This window comes from Xenopus tropicalis, chromosome 4 (assembly GCF_000004195.4).
Source record: "Xenopus tropicalis strain Nigerian chromosome 4, UCB_Xtro_10.0, whole genome shotgun sequence".
In the NCBI taxonomy this organism is placed as follows: Eukaryota; Metazoa; Chordata; class Amphibia; order Anura; family Pipidae; genus Xenopus; species Xenopus tropicalis.
The window spans coordinates 86,289,732-86,313,011 of NC_030680.2; the positions used below are offsets into that span (position 1 = coordinate 86,289,732).

At 35.9% G+C, this 23,280-nt stretch overlaps 1 protein-coding gene across 2 annotated transcripts in view; it reads left to right on the plus strand.

The window, feature by feature from the left end:
- frem1l (FRAS1 related extracellular matrix 1 like) overlaps positions 1 to 23,280 on the plus strand; it is a 98,146-nt gene that overhangs the window by 28,687 nt on the left and 46,179 nt on the right. For both annotated transcript variants that reach the window (XM_004913949.4, XM_031900901.1), the window contains exons 15-22: positions 975 to 1,068; positions 1,346 to 1,598; positions 2,491 to 2,685; positions 3,121 to 3,306; positions 3,511 to 3,707; positions 10,355 to 10,580; positions 16,786 to 16,930; positions 17,624 to 17,765. In XM_004913949.4, the coding sequence (XP_004914006.2) occupies positions 975 to 1,068; positions 1,346 to 1,598; positions 2,491 to 2,685; positions 3,121 to 3,306; positions 3,511 to 3,707; positions 10,355 to 10,580; positions 16,786 to 16,930; positions 17,624 to 17,765 (1,438 nt within the window). The remainder of the gene's footprint in view (positions 1 to 974; positions 1,069 to 1,345; positions 1,599 to 2,490; positions 2,686 to 3,120; positions 3,307 to 3,510; positions 3,708 to 10,354; positions 10,581 to 16,785; positions 16,931 to 17,623; positions 17,766 to 23,280) is intronic.

Below are 23,280 nucleotides of genomic sequence, written 5' to 3' on the forward strand. Positions count from 1 at the left end.
TGCTTCACAAGCATTTATAAATAAAGGGCTGTGCTAAACTGTGACATCAGGTTGTTAACAGGTGCACATTGCTTGCACCACATATATTTCCAGGGATCATAAAATGGGTGGTTTCTTGGGCACAGAAGGATTGTTAGCAGTTCACACACCTCAAAGCTCCACTGAAATTATGCCCCACATGTGGTACCTAATCAGGGGACGTTTGTGAGGAGGATGATAGACCCAAGGGTATAGATTGCCATTATGATAAATCTCAAGTGGGAAATAAAAAAATATCCCCAAAGGACAAAAATTAATGTACTATGTGTATAATTTGTTGACATGCTGCAACTGTGCAAATATCCTTCAGCTTAAAAACACTTGTCAATATGTTAAACTGTTTTGATTAAATTCAAATGACCTTTGACAGCTAAGCTATGTTTAATTATAGTATATAATCTAGAGCAGGGGTGTCAAACTCAATCACATAAGGGGGCCGAAATCTAAAACACAGGCTAAGTCGCGGGCCAAATTTTTTTTAAGATACTTAGTTACTATGTAGCTTCTATGTGAGAAAAATGGAAATCGATCATGCTGGATGGTCAGGTACACTGAGCAAGGGCCACATAAAACAGCCAGGTGGGCCGGATTCGGCCCGCAGGCCTTGTGTTTGACATATATGATCTAGGGTATGCAAGGATACAATGCAATGCACAGCAACAATTAATCAAACAATACATATTTTGCCTTGTGACACATAAGAGCAGGAAAAGCAGTAAGCAAAGTGGCAAAGTCAACATGTATATATACTGATATGCCCTCCAAACTAGGCTTAGATGGCAAACAGAGCTGTCAGATACAGCTAACCCACCCCAGGGAATCAACAAATTATAGAGCAATTTCCAATATGTATCCTTCTTACAATCTCAAAAGACCACAGTTTTCATTAGTTGCTTACATATCTATTAAATATTGTGTTTATTTTACATTTTAAGGTATCAGCATGATGATTCGGAATCATTTGAAGATACAGTTGCCTTTACAGTAACAGATGGATATAACACTGCAGATGGAGTGCTGAAAGTGCAGGTGATTTTAGCATTTTAACCAGATTGGAATAAAATTAAAGTATCATCACAAATAGAACATTTTTATGTTTTTTTCTCTGGAAATGCACAGTAAACAGAAGAAGATACTTACTTTAATTAACCTTCAAGACAGTCCAATTATTGTTTTTAAAGTTCTTAGTTGATTGCAGTTACAAGTACTGTATGTTGTAGTATAACCAAAGGTCTATTTTTAATTCATTGTTTTTTTTACAGATACTGTATATTTAGAAATAAGCCTTTTTTGTCTTCTGTTAAAGATAATGCCAGTGAATGATGAGCCTCCAGAGCTGAAGGAAGGACTTAAAACTTACATTAAGTGTCAAGAAGGAAGCTCTGTTACCATAACCAGTGAGAACCTCTATGCCAATGATCCTGACAGTGAAGACACAAAACTTACATATATTATTGCTCGTATTCCAATGTTTGGATTGATACAGAGAGGAGGTGTCATGGTGGAAAAATTCACACAGCTTGATATTACTCAAGGATTAATCTCTTACATACATACTGGTAAGTACAAGTTTCATACAACATCAATAAATAGCTAGAAACCAAATCTTGACAAAGCAATCCATTAGCAAACTATTACACAGACTTTTCCTGGCAATTGGATGACTATTATTTATATAAGATGTCCATTAAACATCTAGACATAGTTGGGTGGCATAAAAATCTGTTTTCTCTCGGGCTTGTAGTTACACAGGTCAAACTTGTACAAACACAATTTGTAGACAATCTGCATCCTATATATAAATAACAAATTCCATTCAACCTGCACGGCATAAACTTGTCGTTAGAACTAGATATTGTTTCATTTAATGTAATGAACCAAAATATAATAAATTATTTACTTAATTAGTGGTATATCTATACCACTAATTAAGTATATCATTTATTATATTTTGGTTCATTATTTGGATCTATGCTGGGATTGAATATGTAGTAGTGATGCTTTGTACATTTGTGACCTGGGTATGCAGAAGTCATGTTTTGGAAGTATTTTTTAGGGTGACAGGTCCCCTTTAAATAGCTGAAAAGAGTGCAAAGATGTACAACTAAACTGGTAAAATTAATGGAAAAAAAACAAGCAAAGTGAAGTTTATGGAGATACTGAAGGGCTGAATCTGGTAGTTGTCTTATTTCAACCCAAATTAACTATTTAACAATATTAATTAAAAAAAAAAAGGGTCTACATGACCTCAACAGCTTTTAAATGGCGAAGTTTTGTAAAAGTGTTTTTCATGGTTTTTATACTTAACAGATTACTCATTTTTGTGCCTTTGAGTAATTAGCATAATCCCCAATTTTTAGTTCTAAAAATGATTTGTGAAAATGAAAAAAATATAAATGTTAGTAAATGGGAGCCCAAGTGTCAATACATTTCATATTTTTTTCCTCCAAGGTGGTGAGATTGGCCCAAGTCCTTGTATGGACACAGTTACATTGATTGTCTCTGATGGTGAAGCTGGAGCTGCTGGCACCTGCTGTTCTGTAGATTCTCTCCCCCCACCAGTTCCATTACATTCCAGCCTTCCTGTCTATGATCTAAATATCACTGTCACACCTATTAATAATCAGCAACCCGTTTTATATATTGGTAAGTATCAACAAATGAATATAAGATGCACTGAAAAGCATTACAATAGTATTTATACAACAAACATAGAAGTTAATGCATGGATATCAGTAGGCATGATCATTACCAACCAGTGCAGATATGGTTAGATGCTCCCATTAGCAGCAATGTTGCTAGCCACTATCCCACCACCTATGTGTGACGTTACCTGCTTAATTACACTTTATGGTAACAGCCCTTACATCATTAGCAATATGCTAGGGAATGAAAGTCACTCTTTATAACGTATGACAATGTCTTCACATATTAACTCTGGTATACACTAAAATAATTGCTGAAAAAGTGTTGTATTGGGGTTGGCAGGGGCCCTAAGACCTAGAATACTGAAAACCACTAATTTAGTACGTAAATTGGCTAATATATAATATTAAATACAGATATGCTTTATATCCATAGGGGAATTGTTCACTGTTTATGAGGGATCATCATCTGCTATTAATTTAAACTATCTAAACGCATCTGACAAAGACACATTTTTGGAAGAGTTATATTTTAATATAGAGACACAACCAAAGTATGGGTACCTTGAGAGCACGGTACCACTGGATGGCTCAGAAAAGGCTACATCCAACAAAAACATAAGTAAGTTTCAAACCAGTGATTGTCTGTTTTAACTATATTTTGTATGGCTTTACTTAACTGTATCAGCAGGCAAAGCAAATTTCTTAAGGCTTTTCTCTGCATGATGTCCTACCTCTAACAAGGATACCTTTGTTGTAGTTTAAAAGTATTAATACAAGGTACAGCACTAAAACAGAATTATTTTGCATGCAATCTTTTTTAAAGGTTTCTTCAGTCTCTGGAATGTAAGTTCTGGATATATCAGATATGTCCAGTCACAGCATGAACACAAAGAGCCCACAGCAGATGTCTTCAAGGTTTCTGTCAGTGATGGTGTTCAGAAATCAATGCCAATGCCTTTCTACATTCTTATTAAGCCAACAAATGATGAGATGCCTCAATTACATGTCAAGAATATTACGGTAACCTTAAAGACTATTTGAGTTTTGGTAAACAATGCTGTACCTTATAGATAATACAATATACTGTATTTGTTTTACTTATTTGCTTTTATGAATTTGGGATGCTTTTTACTGGACCAAATAGGATATTCAAAGAGAAATTAAAAAAGATTTTTAGTCTGATAGGTTTTATTACTTATACCATGAAATTAGTAATTTAAATCATTTTGTTATTTCACATTTATAATGTGTTGACAGCCATGTAGAATGAGGGGCAGATTCATCAACATTCAACATTGAGTTTTTATCACAGTTTTGAATTTCTTTCATTAATAAGCTAATAAATGAGCTTATGATTTGTTTTAAATTTGAAAATACTCAAAGCTAAATTTTAATACATCTGCCTCCTCCAGTAGGACATATGCAAAACTATATTGCTTATATAGAGAGTCCAGTGCAAGGGGAAAAGAATGCATGTTCATTACAGGTTAAAGCAGGGTTTGCCAAACGCTTGAAGTTTTACTATTGGCTAGAACTTCTTTCAAGTCCAACTAGTGGTTAGGGTACCCCTTGGCTCATGAAATGGGCATAGATGTAGAAAAGTAAAGGCTTATCAGTCATTCAGACATAGTTCAGCAAATACCTATTCACCCCAAAACCCCACCTTCCCACTAATCTGACCTTTAAGCAGCTGCATTAAGAAGATAAATGTAATTTCTCCCCAAAAAAACTCGAATATGTGGATCCCCACTCTGACAACTGTCCTAAATGCAAATCATATTGTATTTCCTGATTCCATAACCAGTCAGATTAGCATCCACATCAGGGTGGCCAGTAAAGCTGGCCATAGACGCACCGATAATATCGTACGAAACCCCATTTCGTACGATATTCGGTGCGTGTATGGCAAGTCGGCAGGAGGCTGCTGATATCAGTAGACTCGCCAATCGCCCAGGTTAAAAGATTTTGATTGGGCGCCATAGAAGGCGCCTGATCAAAATTTGCCTTCAGGGCTGAATCGGCAGAAGGAGGTAGAAATCCTATTGTTTCTACCTCCTTATCTGCCGTTTCAGCCCTGAACGGTTAGTGGCCGATTGTACGATCTTTCGTGCGACCGATGGTTGCACGAAAGATCGGAGATTGCCACGTGTGTGGCCACCTTAAGGGTCAGATTTGAGGGCAATTCACCTGTTAAGGTGAGATTTGGGGTGAACATGTATTGGGTGTCTTAGATATATCTACATTTATTGCAAGATAAATTATAAAAATGTTTTTGCAAATCTTTAGCTTTTATGCTCAACTGAATATTGGTGATGGACAACTAGCAACAATAAAAATAATACTGAAACGTCTATATTGCTTCTATACAAGAACATACGAGCTTCTCTTGCTGAATATATTCTTGGTTTTCTATTCTTTTTGCTGAGTATGTATATATTGTGTGCTTAGCTTCTTATATAAACTGTTTGGTGTGGCTTCCTCTGAGAGCACCTGCTGAGCAGGGATTGGCTTATTTATTCAAGACATACATGCCTCGAGACAGCTGCTAATGATTATCTGCATTGATTTATAATACTTTTTTCTTTGGACCATTTGTCCATGTCACTAAGGTTTTACCCGGTGCTGACTTTAATATGAGACTCATACTTTTATCTGCCTAGTTATAGGTCTTTTTGTACCCCAAGTAAATTGTACAGATCACCTTTGTACCTTGCTAGGAGGTTTCCTTTACTGGAATAGACAGGCCCAAAAACAAATATGAGATCATGGGCTATACATGAATCCTTAATACATTTTCCTTAGACCTCTTGTCCATGTCACTGTATCATTGTCACTGTAAGATGTTGGGGTCTGCAATAGCTAGAATAATGTTATCTGCATGTAAAGTTTATATTTCTTGCATTGTATCTTGCAATTCTGGTTATTTTAGATCAGTAGAGCTGCTTCCCCTATTGAGCTACTTTATTTCTGTCTGAATCTAGGTGTTGGGGGCTTCAAACAAGCCTGGCATACAATTAAATTAGGGATGCACTGACAAGATTTGGCCTTTTTTAGCAGGATTCGGATCCAGCCAAATCCACGTGCCTGGCTGAACTGAATCCAAATCCTTAAAACCATGTGACTTTTTATCACATGAACACGGATGTGTTTTTAACTGAGTGTGTAGTTCTTTTTAACCCTTCTGTAGCCAAATTTGCATATGCAAATTCAGATTCGGTTCAGTATTTGGCTGAATCTTTTACAAAGGATTCAATATTTAGCCGAATCCCAAAATATTGGATTAAGTGCATCTCTAAATTCAAGGTTTCTAAATATCCTAACACACATTATAATAATAATAATCAGCAAAAGACCATTTGCACAGAACATATAAATTAATGATAAATGTATATTATTTTTGTGTTTTGCTATTAGCAGGTAAATTCTTTAAGGTTAACTGTGATACCTTAAAACGTACGCCCATACTGTGGCTAACACTATGTAACATATAATAAATATAGATAACACTATGTAACATTACGGCATTATTTATCATAATGATAGTCTTCCTTTAAAATCAGAAAACAAGTTATGCCTCTAAGGCAGCGGTTCTCAACCTGTGGGTCAGGACCCCTTGGGGGGTCGAACGACCCTTTCACAGGGGTCGCCTAAGACCATTGTAAAACACACATTTCCGACGGTCTTAGGAATAATTTTATGGTTGTGAGTCACCACAACATGAGGAACTGTATTAAAGGGTCGCAGCATTAGGAAGGTTGAGAACCACTGCTCTAAGGGGATATATCCATTCAATCCCACCGGTCTGGACATCAACAGTAGCCACAGAGGGTATGCGGCACTGAGAGAATATTTAGCATTATATTTTTATGCAGATAATGAGTGTGTGACCTGTCATACTGCTTGATCTGACAATATGAATGCCATCAATAAAAATGAATTTAAAAGTGTCATGAAAGACCACATTTTATGGGAAGAATCTAGAATGAACACATTGTAATAACTGTTGAAAGCTGAATTTCTCAGAGATGAAATAAAGCACAAATATAATTATAAATGTAGAGATGAAGGGAGTGCAGCAGATTAGAAGCAGGATCACGCTCCTGAGGTGAGAGAGGAATCCTGTGTAAGGGCCTCTTGTGGAATGTATAATATTTAAAATAATAAATAGAATAATTTATTATTAGGACAGATGGAAAAAGAAGAGGGAGTTTAAGACTGAAAAACTGAATGAACTAAAATGAACTAAATTTCTGCTTTTGTGATGATTCATGGCCTTCAAATCACACTTTTTTTTTGCATCAGCGCACAGATGTTTCATGGTTTGGGTAAAAAGAACATGAATTCAGTCTCTGACATATTGCATTTAATAGGCTGTTGTAAAACTAGGATGATCCTGTAAAACTAGGATGATTTTCTGCTGTAGACTAGTGTGAGTGTATGAGGCTGGGCGCAAAGGGGGGAATGTAACAGAAAAAACATTCACAATGCAAAAAATGATTCCTTTGCACAAACAACTTTTACTTTGTGCAAATTTACAACTTGCTGAGATCAGGTAGACGTCAATGGCAGATTTCCCTTCTCTGGAGGATCCTTTTGCTACGAAACTATAGAGGTTTCAGATTTTTAATGCTGTTTTTTTTGTGTGACAATTACTTTTATGACTTTTCTGCGAGCCAAAAGTCTTGAGCAATCATAAATCTGGCCTTAATTGTTTAAATGATTTTTGGCAGACTTAAGGTATAGAGATACAAATTACAGAACTACCCCTTATACCATACAAACAAGGTCCAGAGCATTCTGTATAATGGGTCCCATACCTGTACAGGTGAATGAAAATTGCCAAAAAAAGCAAATGAGGGGCTAGAGCGGTGATCCCCAACCAGTGGCTCAGGGGCAACATGTTGCTCACCAACCCCTTGGATGTTGCTCTCAGTGCCCCCAAACCAGGGAGTTATTTTTGAAATCCTGACTTGGGGGCAAGTTTTGGTTGAATAAAAACAAGATTTCCTACCAAATAAAGCCCCTGTAAGCTGATAGTGTGCATAGAGGCTGCCTAATAGCCAATCTTAGCCCTTATTTGGCACCTCCATGAACTGTTATGATGCTTGTGTTGCTCTCTGAGTCTTTTTACATTTGACTGTGGCTCACGAGTAAGAAAGGTTGGGGATCCCTGGGCTAGAGGTTTTGAAAGAGGAGGAAGAAGACAAGGAGTTAACAATTATTGGCTTTTTAAAATGCTTTTATTATTAGAGTTAATTAATTAATTAATATTACAGTTTTTATGGAGGTTAGGGAAGTTAATCAACACATGATTAATATATATTTTATGTTATTATGTAAAAAATGCTGATGCTAACCAGGAAAATTTCATCAAAAAAAGATACTTATTTTATTTATTATGTTATTATAGTAGATACAGTTAGATGGGATGAATATTAGAATAGGGAGGTAGCCCCAGACATTAAAATAGAGTTTACATTAGCTTACAGTTAAATTGAGTATGCTGTTGCCAAACTCTAAAATGATCAAATTCCTTAGTCTTATCACATAAAATTACCCCCAAGTACAGGATGAGAAAAAAATACTATTTTTTCTTTATCTGCTGATATAATTTTATGAGGCAAAATATTTATTTTCATTTTGTTTAGAAGCCAGAGAAATAACCGCTATTCTTTGCAGCTGCAAAGTATGAGTGAATATAATCTAATACACTGCCATGCTTGGAGATGAATTAAGTGTGTGAAATCGAGATGAGGCGTCTCCATTGGCAAGTTTGGAGATGGGATTGCATTTGATCATCATTGGTCCCCTGTGAAATGTGTAGACCACAAAGTGTAAACACAGCACATTAAAATAGAACATGTCTTATTCCAGATTTTCATGGCACAGGATAAAGGCATGCTAAATCTGAGCTTCCATATGTGGTTCTCAGCTGGTGCAAATCCCAGAATCAATGGCAAATGAATAAAATAGAATCTGCCAATGCCACACACATAGAGTCTAAATTTAGGATAAAAATGTTTATAAGGCAACAGAGATCGAAGCACAGGGAGACTTGAATTACCAGAAATGATTCTTTAACATATGCTGTTTTTCTTTCCCTTGGTAACATTGGTGAGCTGACAATGGTTGCTTTGTCATTAAAGGTCTTGCGTAATAAAGCTTGAGTAATAACTTGCACAACCACTTTACTTCAAATTTTCAAGTAATTGGTAATTTATTTCTGCTTCTTTCTAGTAACCCCTATGTATATTAAAGGGGCACACAACGGTATTGCTAAGCACCATAGAGCACTCTCTAGCATATGCATATTAGTCATGCTGTTGTCTTATTCTGGACAGTTTTTTTTTTCAACTATAATTAATTATGTAACTATGTTACTGTATATCTGTTGCAGTCTCCTAAGTCCATCTTGGTCCATTAAATATAATCACACTTTACTAAACACTTTACTTTTCCATTTTATTAAATATTTGGAGACACTCTAAACCAAGGGTGGAAAATATAGTCTAGCTTGTGATGAAATTTAGGAAAAGAATTGCCAGTTGAAGAACTGTCAGTTGACAGTGCCATCACACTGCTGCTGGAAGGTTCACCTCCTGCATGTAGACATAGTTTCTTCTGATTGACACATGCTTCCAAGACTTAAGGCATGACATGAGTAACGTTGGATCCTGACCCACCCTTCTCCCAACCAACACCCCCCTTTTACTTCTTTACTTACCATCCCCAATAAACACACAAACACCAATTATTGGGATAAAATGGCCGCAGAGAATTTATTAACAACAAAGTTTTAATTTAAAACATAACATAAATAACAAATGTGAAACAAAACATCTCAAACATAACACAAATGTTTGTATAACAAACAAACCAACTTTTAAATAACCAAACACTGTAACAATCCAATAACTGCGCAGCGCAACTGGCGCTGCCAGCTGCCCTTCTAGCCCGGAACCAACTACCCAACAAACTCACCTCCTAATCCACTTTCTTAGCCCTGAGGTTCCAAGCATGCCAGCCCCAATTAACTATAACTCCCCTCCTAACCCAACCATTGTTTTCCCCCAAGTCAATCACCCCGCCCACAACACTCCGCTATCTCCATCTCTATAGGGAGGGAGGGTGGGCGTTTTGCTATGCTGACTAAAATGGATTGAGAAGCGGGAACGGTTCCCCAGCATTTATACCCCTTATGAATCAGCGAATCACCTGCAACTGGGAGTGGCTAAGTCTGTCCAACGTATCTGTCATGCCCCTGCTTCCCTACATTTCACTACGGGTCATTGGGTTACTGGAGGATGATTTTCTAGAGGCAGCATGATGATGATACCAGCTAATACAGTTATTTTCATGAATGCTATCAAGGTCACGGTAATCTAAGGAATGTAGGGAATAGGCCCAGTTCTTATAATAGGGGTGGGACAAAAGGTTGCATTTTTGCTAAAACCACAAAGCCTCCTGATAGGGACCTCACTGCCCATTCTGAAATATTGTATATAACAAATAAAATGATCCATGAAACCTTGGTCATTATGATGTCTTTAAAAATCTATTTGTGTTTCTTTTCATGACATTTCTAATCAATGTCTTTGCTCACACCAGTCCCCATTTACCACAATTACAATTTTGTTGCCTTTGTAAATTTGCATTTTCTTAATCAGATAATTGAAGGTGGAATTTGTGAGATTGGTCCAGGAACACTAAATGCAGCTGATCTGGATATCCCTCCTGATGTACTGCAGTTCTCCATAGTAATCGCTCCATCTCATGGGCTAATATTAAATGGGGAGTATGGAAGAAATATCAGTCAGTTTAAACACCTGAGTCCTACTGCACTTCACAAAGACCTACAAATTCGCAGCTTTACCCTGGATGAACTGAAGCAAGGTTTGTTTTAAAATGTGCTTGTTTGACTCCTTTATTGCCTCCGCTGTCTCCCTAAAATATGCACTGTGCATGTTCCATGTCACTGGCTCTCTGCTATATCAATCTTTTGCTTTGCCATTTTAAGGCCTGAAGTTAGAGCAGTCTTTCCACATCCTGCTGTGCTTTGAGTGGCCTTTTTTTTGTCTGTTGCCAGATGAGACTCTTGGGGCACTGGGATCTGGTCTGTGTCTCTGCTTGTTTTCAAAATTCTACTTGCCTGCTAACCATCACTAACACACCTTCACTCTGCTTAATGATATATGGACTGTGAATGTCCTCTGCTGGTGACCATAGGCTACTGCAGGCAACCATCTGAAAGCAGATCACTTCTTGGCTAAGGCTAAAACTTTAGTGCAAATGAAAAGGAAAGAGTGGTTGATTGTTCATTTAAAATGTTCAGTAAATATTATTCTGAAATGAAAAAAGAGTTTATTTTATTTCTGGAGGTCAAATAAAAGTTTATAATCATGATAATATTCTGTATGTAAAGTATACAGGCATGCAATTTCATAAGTGCAGATTATCAGTTGCATGCAGTTTTCAGCAGTCAAGCAGAGTTTGCTATATGCTACAGCAAGAGAGCAAAATTATACCTGCAGATCTAAAAATGTTTAAACAGAGACAAATGTTTAAATAATAAGATAACAGTGATGTTGCAGTGTCTTAGCAGTTGTAGTTATATAGAGAATATACAGAGAGAATATTCCAAAGCTTATTTAAAGTTACGGCACTGAAAGATAATGTATTCTTTAACAAAGGTGATAAACTTTAAGATATGCAGTAAGCTTAAGTATGGGTATTGGCTCTGTTAAATAGGTGGAGAGATAATAGAAAATGCCATATAAAAGAAACTTAAGAGTCTACATAGTATAAATTGGTGAAGATTAAAGACAAAAGTAAGCACAAGTGAAGCATATAAATACATTCTTAACTTCCAAGAAGTCATATGATAACTAAAGCTACTACTTCATCCCTGAGCCCACTGAACTCAAGGGATTGTACCATTTTAATCAATGTTCTCTGTTAAATTGGTGTGTAATTAAAGCTTTCTTTGCATATCCTGTCTGCATTTATAAGAGTGAAGCTGCAGGTGGTGTGTAACAGAAACATGCACCTACAATGCCTTTTCATTGGTGTAGAAAGGAGTAATACAAACTACTATACTGCTTTTTAGAAAAAATAATTTTTTTAAAGTGCAATAGTTAAGGGACAAAGGGTATTTATCAGTGTCTGCACTGTGTTCAGACTTCTGAAACCTACAATTGCAACTCACAGTTGGACTAAACAAACTTGTGGCAGTAAATACAAGCATGTTGTTTTCCAGTCTTTAGGGCAACATTTTTGACAATTACATACATATTTATTCTTTGCAGTAGCAGGTTTATTGTCTTTGATAATTTGTTCTCACATCAGATCATTACCAGGTTCCAGGGTTAGGACTACCTTACTGCATCATTTTCAGTATGTCTTACCTTAAAGATTGTTTCTTACTGTATTCTGTGATAGTAACTTAATAAGTACAGTTTAAGAAAATGTCTCTGTATATAAGAGACACCCCAAAGAAATATAGAATGGAGGAGATAAATAGAGCATTTTAATTAATCTATAAGTTATTTGGACATTTATATCTGCCTTTATTTATTTATATTGCATTTCCCAGTCATTGTTTTATTGCTGAACCAAAGCATTGCTCAGAAGCATAAACAAAAAGCATTGCTCAGAAGCATAAAGGAAACAAACACAAAATAGCTGGCAAAATGATTGCATCATCAATGGCAATTCTTTTAATTGGCAATAAAAGTACAACAACTTATTTTCTCTCTCTTAAAATAAAGAGTGGTCATTATTAATTAGATACAAAAAATGTACAGAACAACAACATTCTGAAGCTGATTAAATTACATGGCTTCTACATTTTATCAGTGTAGGAACCACACTACAACTTGGAAAATGAAAAAAATATCTTGTCTGCTATGAATAACTACAATAGTGCAGTTTAGCAACTGTACTAATAAATCAACACACACTTTCTATTTGATACGTCTTTAAGAACCATTCTTGATTCTTGCAGCAATGAGAGTCAGCAAGACATATCTTGTGAGATTGTATGTCTGTCGCTGTTAATAGTCATGCACAGCAGCTTTTTAGTCTCAGACTAAATCATTCTATATTCTGCATTCTGAGGCATGTAAGATGTATATGTATTGGACCTATAATCTTAAACAATTAGGACCTGTGGTTTTCTGGCCATTTACAGTAATTTGTATCACCATACTCTTAAGTCTATAATAAATATAAATAATAAAATGTTTCAACATTACATAAACCCAGTTTTGCCTCTAATAAGGATTAATTATATTATAGTAAGGATCAAGTACAATGTATTGTTTTATTATAACAGAGAAAACTCATTTTTAAAAATGTGAATTATTTGATTATAATGAGGTCTATGTGAGATTATCTGTTATTACTGTCCCTTGACTATCTACTGGGAACATACAACTGAATGGAAGTGCTATTATTTTGGAGAGTTGATAATGAATGTGATGACTTATATTGGTGGAATAGCACTGAGACCTTATCTAGTATAAAAATCCCTAATCTACATGTATTAATATATAGAAGTGCATTTACTATACTTGGATGCCATATATAAAGCAATATCTTCATTGTGTGTGTGTGTTCATTGTTTATTTTGCCGTTGTTGATTTATTTTTGACATTTGAGTGCCCTCAAATGTCAAGAACACATTGAGTGCCCTTGTGTTCTTTCTTTGGTCTTTTTATATTGCAGATTAAACATGCTGCAATCATATTTGATGAAGGAAAGTGTGAGAAAATGGATTGGCTTGTAGTTTAATATACAAAACTTCTATCAAGGCTTAATATCCATGAGCTTCACCTATTCCTTATGTGCCACCGATCTACCATCTGCTTTTTCTGTAGCATATTGTGCTATTATTAAATAGATCAATAATGTACAGTTTTTTTTCCTTTTTCACTTGCCCTTTCCTTCTTTTGTTGAGTTTATGCCACCCATGTGCTATTTATGCTACCCATATGCTGTCTGGTTCCCATGCTCTGTGCAACAGCTCCTGCACAAGTCTGCCTTACATTATGTGCCATTGCATACACAGGACATATTTATAAACTTGTGAAAAAAGGAGGTGTTAAAAATTAAAATTAATGTTAATTAATGTTGCCACTTTGATGCCATGATACACCATGTAAAACCACATGTATTTATTAAGCGGTGTAATGACTTCAATGTCAATTGTCAATATGAAGACAAGTGTAAAATTCTGGCATAAAAACAGGTGCTAAAAATACCTGCTTAAAATCTGGCACTGAGACACAGCAATTTACACCACCTGAAAGGCTTTGTCACTCAAGTTCAAAATGTTAGCTTTAATGGATTATGTCATGTCTGAGGTTTACTCATAATATAATATGTAAATAATATTTACATATAATAAATCTCACATATGATGGCCATATAAGGCTGATGCCACACGTGGCGTTTTTACGCTGCGTATTTTCTCAGCCTAAAAACGCCGCACAAGCCACACATCCCCTGACTATGGCGTTTTTCAGCCTAGAACTGGTGACGTAAGCAAATACAACAAGTTTATTTATTACACATATTACACACTAAGTTAAAGTGCATTTTAACCAATAACATGGAATATACATGTTATACCCCCATCAGGTTGCTGGCCAACTAAGAAACAATCAGCCATGGCCACCTTATGCAGCAACGTCAGGAGGGCAAGTAATAACCTCCTTCCTGGGACCCTTGTCTAAGTAGGTTACTATCCACCTTTTACACCCATGTGCAAAACACTGGCACCTAGTCCCCACCCAATAGCAACCTTTTTTGTACAAGCTGTGACAACATAGTGGTGCTCCTCATTCTGTCACCGATCTCACTCAAAGGAAAGGTGGGAAAGACAATGCTCCTTGCCTCCAGCAGGTAAAGAGACCTCCTCTTCCTTTTCCCCACTAATATCTTTCCCTATCCTGACCTCACTTCCTTTATGACTCCCCCTCTCCTACCAATGCTAATCTACTCCTTGTAAACCCTTTTTTTCTGACTGCTCTTCCTAGCACCATCAAGGCTCATGCCGTTAAAGGTACAGAGCCCCCCTTCTGCATGGTTGCAGCCATTCTGATGCTTCTGATGCTGTGTTTATATGGCAACCCCCAGCACTTTATGCATTTGGCTCTAACAAAGGAACAGTGTATAATATCAAATCTAATAAAAAATTATCAGTAATGCATGACATACAGAGCCCTATTTGTTGCACATTGTTATTGGATATAAATTAAGCAATTGATATAAACAAACTTTTACAGATTTTTCCATCTTCAAGCTTTCTACATCATTTCTCTGTCCATTACTATGTGTGAGGACTTAAACCAGTGGGTTGCTGTATGTTTGCTGTCATTCATCACCTACAATTTATGGTATTTTTAGAAGTTTATGGATTACAGATATCCCAGAGATGGCAGGTTTTGTTGTCTGCAATGACTAAAAATAACAGTTTCAATAACAAGGGCCTAAGCTTATCATTTTAGCTATGTATATAGTGCACTGATAATAGTGACATAATTTAGAATGCATTCAATGTATATCTGTGAATATTCAGAGCCTAATTAATCCTGGAGAGGATAGACAGTAAAGGCATTCAGACTTAATTCTATGTAAGAGTGTACAATTCGAGAAAGCTCAGGGTTGGAGAGTTGGGTTAGGGTCTACAAGTCGACTGAGATAAAACCTGCATCTTCCCCTTGCTTTGAATCTTTTATTTGGTTAACTAATAAGCTTGTTGGAATTATCTTGCCCTTGTCTCTTCTCATGTCCTTCCAGATCTTGGATTTCAAAACCTCACTAATATTTTTTTTTGTTTTTACACCCTCTAAAGTTCTAGTCTACCTCTAGTGTGAAGATTTGTAGCTCTTTTCATGGTTAAAGGGATATATTACATGCTCAAAAGCTTCATACGTGCTTTGAAACAGTATTTTGAATTTGAAATTAGGCTCAGTTCTTTTAAATTCTTGTTTAAACACTTTATTTTATGTAATGGACCATTTGTTGCTTTTCTTTGCTAACTGATTATGTAAAAAGCTTGGCAATTTGTGACTGCTTTTGCTTCAGTCTGTTTTGCTTGTGTTTTGTTTTGGCCATAACACAAATGGGAAGAGCTATGCAAAAGTCATTGCTTGATAAAGATGCCCATATAGTTTACAGATTAATTACATTCCCCTTTTACAATAAAATTGTATTGTCATCTAAAATTAAAGAAAAATTTCCTTTTTATCTCACAGTTAAATATCAGCAAGGATTAAGGTGGCCATACACGGGCCGATTGTAGCTGCCGATATCGGCCCCTTGGACCAATTTGGCAGCTTATCAGCTTGAAATTGGCCTGAGATTTGCTCGCTTGGCGATCTTCATGTGTATGGATAATACCGATACAAAAACTTCACAAGGATAACACAAAGATTAGTTATAAAATAAAAGCCAATGAGCGTGTTGGTAAACAATTTCTATGTACAACATATTTATGGCAGCACATTAATAAGCAAAAATCATTATCTAGTAAATTATCATGACAACAAAACAGATCACATGATCATATATTTTGTTGAAATATCAATTTCTTGCAATATTAGACTCAGTAAGCCTCCAGAAGGTGTAAATATATTTTTTTTTTAAACCGTAGCATTTGGAATTTTCACCAGAATTAATTCTTTGTATAGTTTCAGGCTGATGTCTACTGTAATAATCTGACAATTTGTATGATTTTGCTAAAGCTAGACTAAATGTGCATAAATCCTCTGTGTATGAACTGAAGTTTACAATTGATAATATATATATATATATTGAGAAAGGCTGTGGATGCAGCCGAAACGTTAGATGTTGATTTGAATAAAACTATATTTTCTTAAGACCTGTGAGTGCGGACTCTCTCTACAGCTATTCCATCTATTATTTTGGGACTGCACCCAGGCTCCCTTGGACCTACTTATACGTGAGTGCCTGTCTTCTTGCAATATATATATATATATAGATATATATATATAGAGAGGGAGAGAGAGAGAGAGAAAATTGCAAAAGCACAGACAATGCCAGCATTGTTTTCATTGAATTGTGTGTCTTGCAGGAATGGAGCTTGTGTACTTGCATGATGACACAGACACTCTACATGATAGCTTTGCCATACAGCTGACAGATGGCAAGCACACAGTCCAAGAGACACTTCACATCTATATCATGCCACTGAATGATGAAAGACCACATCTTATCAGGTTAAGATTATGGCCAATTAGCACTGCTAGGTTTTTTTTGTTTCTCACAAACTTCTATGAATTACTTTCCAAGTCAAAATTAAATACATGGTGTTTTTAGAAAATAACAGTAATGGGACTTTTATATCATAGATATGTAAGAAGCAGGATACCATTATACTGAATGTGTAAGGAGCAATGTGTGTATTATATGTATCCACTTTCTAAGTATGTCCTGATTAAATATGTTGGTTGATGCCTGAGAGATGCTTACTTAAAGTAACTGCTTAATAAAAAATGATTATGATATTGTGGCCATTAGGTACACTTTTTACCAGAGTCTGTGGCTGGTCTTTCTTCTTACCATAGCATAAAGAGAAACATATTCCACATACAGTATTAGTGATTACAAATATACAGCAAAATATGTGCAATATTACTAATGCAGTACTGTACTTTTTTTTGCTATAAATTAATGCTTAACTTTAACATTTACAGAAAAATAAAGCTCAACAGTGCTAGGGGCTAAAAGCCCATTTATTGAAAGTGCTCAAAAGAGATGCAAAAGGTGACACTCTGTGCAAGTTCACATGCAGTGTCCACTCCAACGCATGTACACACTTGTTTGTTGTTTTATGTGATTTACACCAGAATACTGCAATGTGCTTTGTTGCAATAAATCACCTTGATTGGTTTGTCCCTTTCTGTATTTAGAAATGCTGGTTTAGAAGTTGAAGTAGCTGAAAATAAAGTTATATCCAGTGTGGTGTTGGAAGCAGAAGATAAAGATTCTCCCAGGAATGACATTCATTACATCATCAACAATGCACCAAGTTTTGGAGATCTTAAATTGAAGGTTGGCAAAGTGTTTCATTATATCCTTTTATGTAATCTTTTGCCTAACACAGTCCATCTGTGAATGATCTTCCATTGCAAAGTGTATTCAAGGTTCATTTATTCCATGATCTCCCAAAACTATGATTCCACAGCAAGAGGTGATAAAGTTTGATTGCAAGTCTCAAGTTTTGCAATCAAATTTTATAGGGGAATACAAAACACAAGGGCAGTGCAGAATTGTGAGCTCATAGCCCTTAAGTAACAGGCAGCTGTCTATCCATTATAGAAGTACATAAGCACAACGATTTCTCAGAATTTTTATAGGCCCTACATGAAGTGTTAAACAACAGTCTGCCTGAATGTTATGAACAATGAATGATCTAAGCTACAAATAAAAGCATTATAGCTGTAAAATATAATACACTGGAATTACATTTAAAAAAACTTAAATGGTGTTTGTTTAAAAACATTACCCTGGGGTCCTTCAGATCAGAGATGTACAAGAAATTCTATAACAATCAGTGGAGGGATATATACTATTAATATTGTGTTACATTGATGTTAGAAAGAATAGGGTTTTTGATTGCTATATATATATATATATATATGTATTAGTTTCTAATAACTGACAAAAGAAATGGGAAATGTACAGAGTAGTATCAAATGTTCTTGATTTGTTTTAGTTTATTGTCTACCCCTGATATAGAAAACAGCACTTTTTATTGATTTATCATTGACTAAATAATGGCTATAGTAATGTAATAGAATAAAAAAAACAGTTAAATTGTATGGGTATCCATCCAAATGACCCCAGTGCATAAATATATCCAAATACATATACAGAAAAAAAAAAAAAAAAAAAAAAAATGAAGCAAGAAGGGGTGGGAACTTTATTATCACGGGGAGGTACGTTGGTTGATGAGAACGGGGAAAAAGCTGAAATTTTGAACTCTTATTTTTCATCTGTCTATACATCTGAGGAGCCAGATAATGAAGGCTTCCCTTTTAATAAACCCAGTGCTAGTAATTTAGCTACTGGCGCATGGGTCACTCAGGAGGAAATTCAAAAGAGACTTGAACATGTAAAGGTAAACAAAGGTCCAGGACCGGATGGGATTCATCCCAGGGTATTAAATGAGCTGAGCGCTGTGATTGCCAAGCCTCTTCACATAATTTTTCAGGATTCATTGAGGTTTGGCATGGTGCCGAGAGACTGGCGGATTGCTAATGTGGTGCCGTTATTTAAAAAGGGATCTCGTTCTCAGCCTGAAAACTATAGGCCTGTTAGTCTGACATCAGTAGTAGGAAAGCTTCTGGAAGGGGTAATAAGGGATAGGATAGTTGAATACATTGCAGTTCACAATACTATTAGTTTGTGCCAGCATGGTTTTATGCGTAACAGATCTTGCCAGACTAATTTAGTTGCCTTTTATGAGGAGGTGAGCAGGAACCTTGATGCTGGAATGGCAGTTGATGTCATCTACTTAGATTTTGCTAAAGCGTTTGATACAGTACCGCACAGAAGGTTAATGATAAAATTGAGGAATATTGGCCTAGAACATAATATTTGTAATTGGATAGAAAACTGGCTGAAGGATAGAGTACAAAGAGTGGTGGTAAATGGAACATTTTCTAATTGGGCCAGTGTGGTTAGTGGAGTACCGCAGGGGTCAGTCCTTGGTCCTTTGCTTTTTAACTTGTTTATTAATGACCTGGAGGTGGGCATAGAGAGTACTGTTTCTATTTTTGCTGATGACACTAAATTGTGCAAAACTATAAGTTCCATGCAGGATGCTGCCGCTTTGCAGAGCGATTTGACAAAATTGGAAAACTGGGCAGCAAACTGGAAAATGAGGTTCAATGTTGACAAGTGCAAAGTTATGCACTTTGGTAGGAATAATATAAACGCAAACTATCTACTGAATGGTAGTGTGTTGGGGGCATCCTTAATGGAGAAGGATCTAGGGGTTTTTGTAGATCACAAGTTGTCTAATTCCAGGCAGTGTCATTCTGTGGCTACTACAGCAAATAAAGTGCTGTCTTGTATAAAAAAGGGCATTGACTCAAGGGATGAGAACATATTTTTGCCGCTTTATAGGTCCCTGGTAAGGCCTCACCTTGAGTATGCAGTGCAGTTTTGGGCTCCAGTCCTTAAGAAGGATATTAATGAGCTGGAGAGAGTGCAGAGACGTGCAACTAAACTGGTAAAGGGGATGGAAGATTTAAGCTATGAGGTTAGACTGTCGAGGTTGGGGTTGTTTTCTCTGGAAAAGAGGCGCTTGCGAGGGGACATGATTACTCTGTACAAGTACATTAGAGGGGATTATAGGCAGTTGGGGGATGTTCTTTTTTCCCATAAAAACAATCAGCGCACCAGAGGTCACCCCTATAGATTAGAGGAACAGAGCTTCCATTTGAAGCAGCGTAGGTGGTTTTTCACGGTGAGGGCAGTGAGGCTGTGGAATGCCCTTCCTAGTGATGTGGTAATGGCAGACTCTGTTAATGCCTTTAAGAGGGGCCTGGATGAGTTTTTGAACAAGCAGAATATCCAAGGCTATTGTGATACTAATATCTACAGTTAGTATTACTGGTTGTATATATATAGTTTATGTATGTGAGTGTATAGATTGGTTAGTATAGGTTGTGTGCTGGGTTTACTCGGATGGGTTGAACTTGATGGACAATGGTCTTTTTTCAACCCTATGTAACTATGTAACTATGTATGTAACTATCTATACACTCAAATATATAAAACTACATATACCAATATTTCTACTAAACTAACGTAGATCTTGAGATCACAATAGGTTTGGAAGATTATTCTTGTTCAAGAAAACATCCAAACCCTTCAAATGAAAGTTCAGTTCCTCAAGCCTAAAGGGGTGGCCTTTGGTTCTTTGATCTTTTGTATGTCCCCTAACCACCCCCACCTCCAGGGTTCCCCTGAATTAGTTGGAGCACATGATTCATCCAAACAGACTGGGTGGGCGCTATGGTGCTTGGCACCAGTAAGTGCAAGTGCAAGAAATGGATTTGTATGCAAGTACGTTTCATGAACAGTGTTTATTTGTTGAAAAACTGCAGTCATTTCTGCCTGACTGCAACTGTACTTTTGTCTGCCTGCACCAAATAACTCAGCATCTCCAAGACATGTGTGGATTGTACAGGCACAAGGTAATCATCTTTATGCTATTTCACAGTCTGACAGATTGTTTCAAGAAAAGATCTGTTGAATCTTCACAGCAGCTTGTGTAGAATGATGTAAGGCAGATGAAGGCCCAGCAAATTATCTACATCCGATATCATAAGTGAAAAACTGCAGCCACCCAGTGGTCACTTAGTATTTTGTACTGGAGAAGTGTTTACAAAAGGCTGCTGGGAAGTGCATTGTGGGGGTGGGGTTGTATTTTGTCTTAAATGCAAGTTGGCCATTTTAAAAGCATACTTGACTTTATATGGTTTACATTAGTAAATAAAGATTGCTCTGGAGACATTTTCATCTACATTAAAAGTTAAAGGTTACTTGGCAGATAAGAAAGAAAAACACTAATTTAAATAAGCATTTTCCCATAGTTAATGACAGCTAAGAAATCGATGTGTTAACATCACTAATTTATGAGTAATGTAAGATTTTGTTTTCTTATACATGTAATCAATTTAGTTAATTGTTGAACACGTTTTAGATCTTATGGAAAGTCATTCAACAGATTATGATCTAAAACAGTTCCAATACATCACATTAAAAGCAACAATGAAGGTATTTATAGGTATCTCTCTATGTTATAGTAGGTTATGAACTCATACCAAGGGAGTGCCAGCGTAAAGTAGATTTTTTGTAATAATAAAAATAGCTAAATTACTCCTTGCAAGCATCAGCAGTATATCTGACTAAAAGATAGTCCAAAAACAGCCCAATTTAGGGAAATGTTTTATTTGCATCTTAAAGAGCTTGTTTGCCTTAAAAATAACTTGCGGTATGATGTAGAGAGTGATATTCTGAGAAAATTCACAATTGGTCTTTAATTTTTATTTGTGTTTTTTTAATTATTTAGCTTTTTGTTCTGCAGCTCTCTAGTTTGTGATTTCAGCAGCTCTCTGGTCTACATTACCCTAGCAACCAGCCAGTGGTTTGAATGAGAGACTGGAATAAGAACAGGAGAGGGCTAAACAGAAATACAAGTAATAAAAAGTAACAATAACAATAAAATTTAAGCCTCACAAAGCAATAGTTTTTTTGACTACAGGGTAAGTAACCCCCTTTGTAAAGCTGAAAAGAGGCAGAAGAAGGAGGCAAATAATTGAAAAAAATATATACAAAATAAAACATGAAGACCAAATGAAAAGTTGTTAATTGACCATTCTATAACATACTAAAATTTAACTTGAAGGTAAACCACTCCTTTAACACTCCTTTTCACACTATAATGAATGTAGTTATTACCTGCATTATACTTTTTCAGAACATATTGATTATTATATTTTTTGATTGCAAAAAAAGCTAAAATAAATGATTTTCATTTCAGGTTAACTATAACCTGTAACTATAGCCTGAAATGATGTCCCAACTGGAGCCACTGGCCATGTTTATTACCTTAATAGTTTAGGGATAAAACAACATTCTGTATACAGTATAAGTAATGCTTAAGGCAAAAAAGTAATTGGGAAAAGGTTCTAAGTATATACAAATATATATATATACTGTATATATATATATATATATATATATATATATATACTGTATATAAAGTCCCATTTCTTATGCAGAATATGTATATATAGTTGCAACAGTGTAGTATGTCATAGTTTTTGGTCTCCGTTTAAAGAGAAACTGCCTGTATAATATAGGCTGAAACTCTAATAAAGATTATTTTGTAACATTCTGATCTGTGAATGTGTAACCCTTCATCCTATAGTCACCATGATATCCAGGAATACAGGTAGTTCAAAAGCAAGCACTTGCACATAATGCAATACAAAATAGTGCAAGGAAGCACAGAAAAGAATAATACAGGTATGGAATCCCTGTATTATGGGAAGGTCATCTCCCATCCCATTTTAAGGAACTAATTCTTAAAATTAATTTCTTTTTCTCTGTAGTAATAAAACTGTACCTTGTACTTGATCCCAACTAAGATATAATTAATCCTTATTGGTGGTAAAACAATCCTATTGGGCTTATTTCCTGTTAAAAATATTTTTTAGTCTTTTAGACTTATGGGGGCTGATTTACTAACCCACGAATCCGACCCGAATTGGAAAAGTTCCGACTTGAAAACGAACATTTTGCGACTTTTTCGTATGTTTTGCGATTTTTTCGGATTCTTTACGAATTTTTCGTTACCAATACGATTTTTGCGTAAAAACGCGAGTTTTTCGTATCCATTACGAAAGTTGCGTAAAAAGTTGCGCATTTTTCGTAGCGTTAAAACTTACGCGAAAAGTTGCGCATTTTTCGTAGCGTTAAAACTTACGCGAAACTTTGCACCTTTTAAGTTTTAACGCTACGAAAAATGCGCAACTTTTCGCGTAAGTTT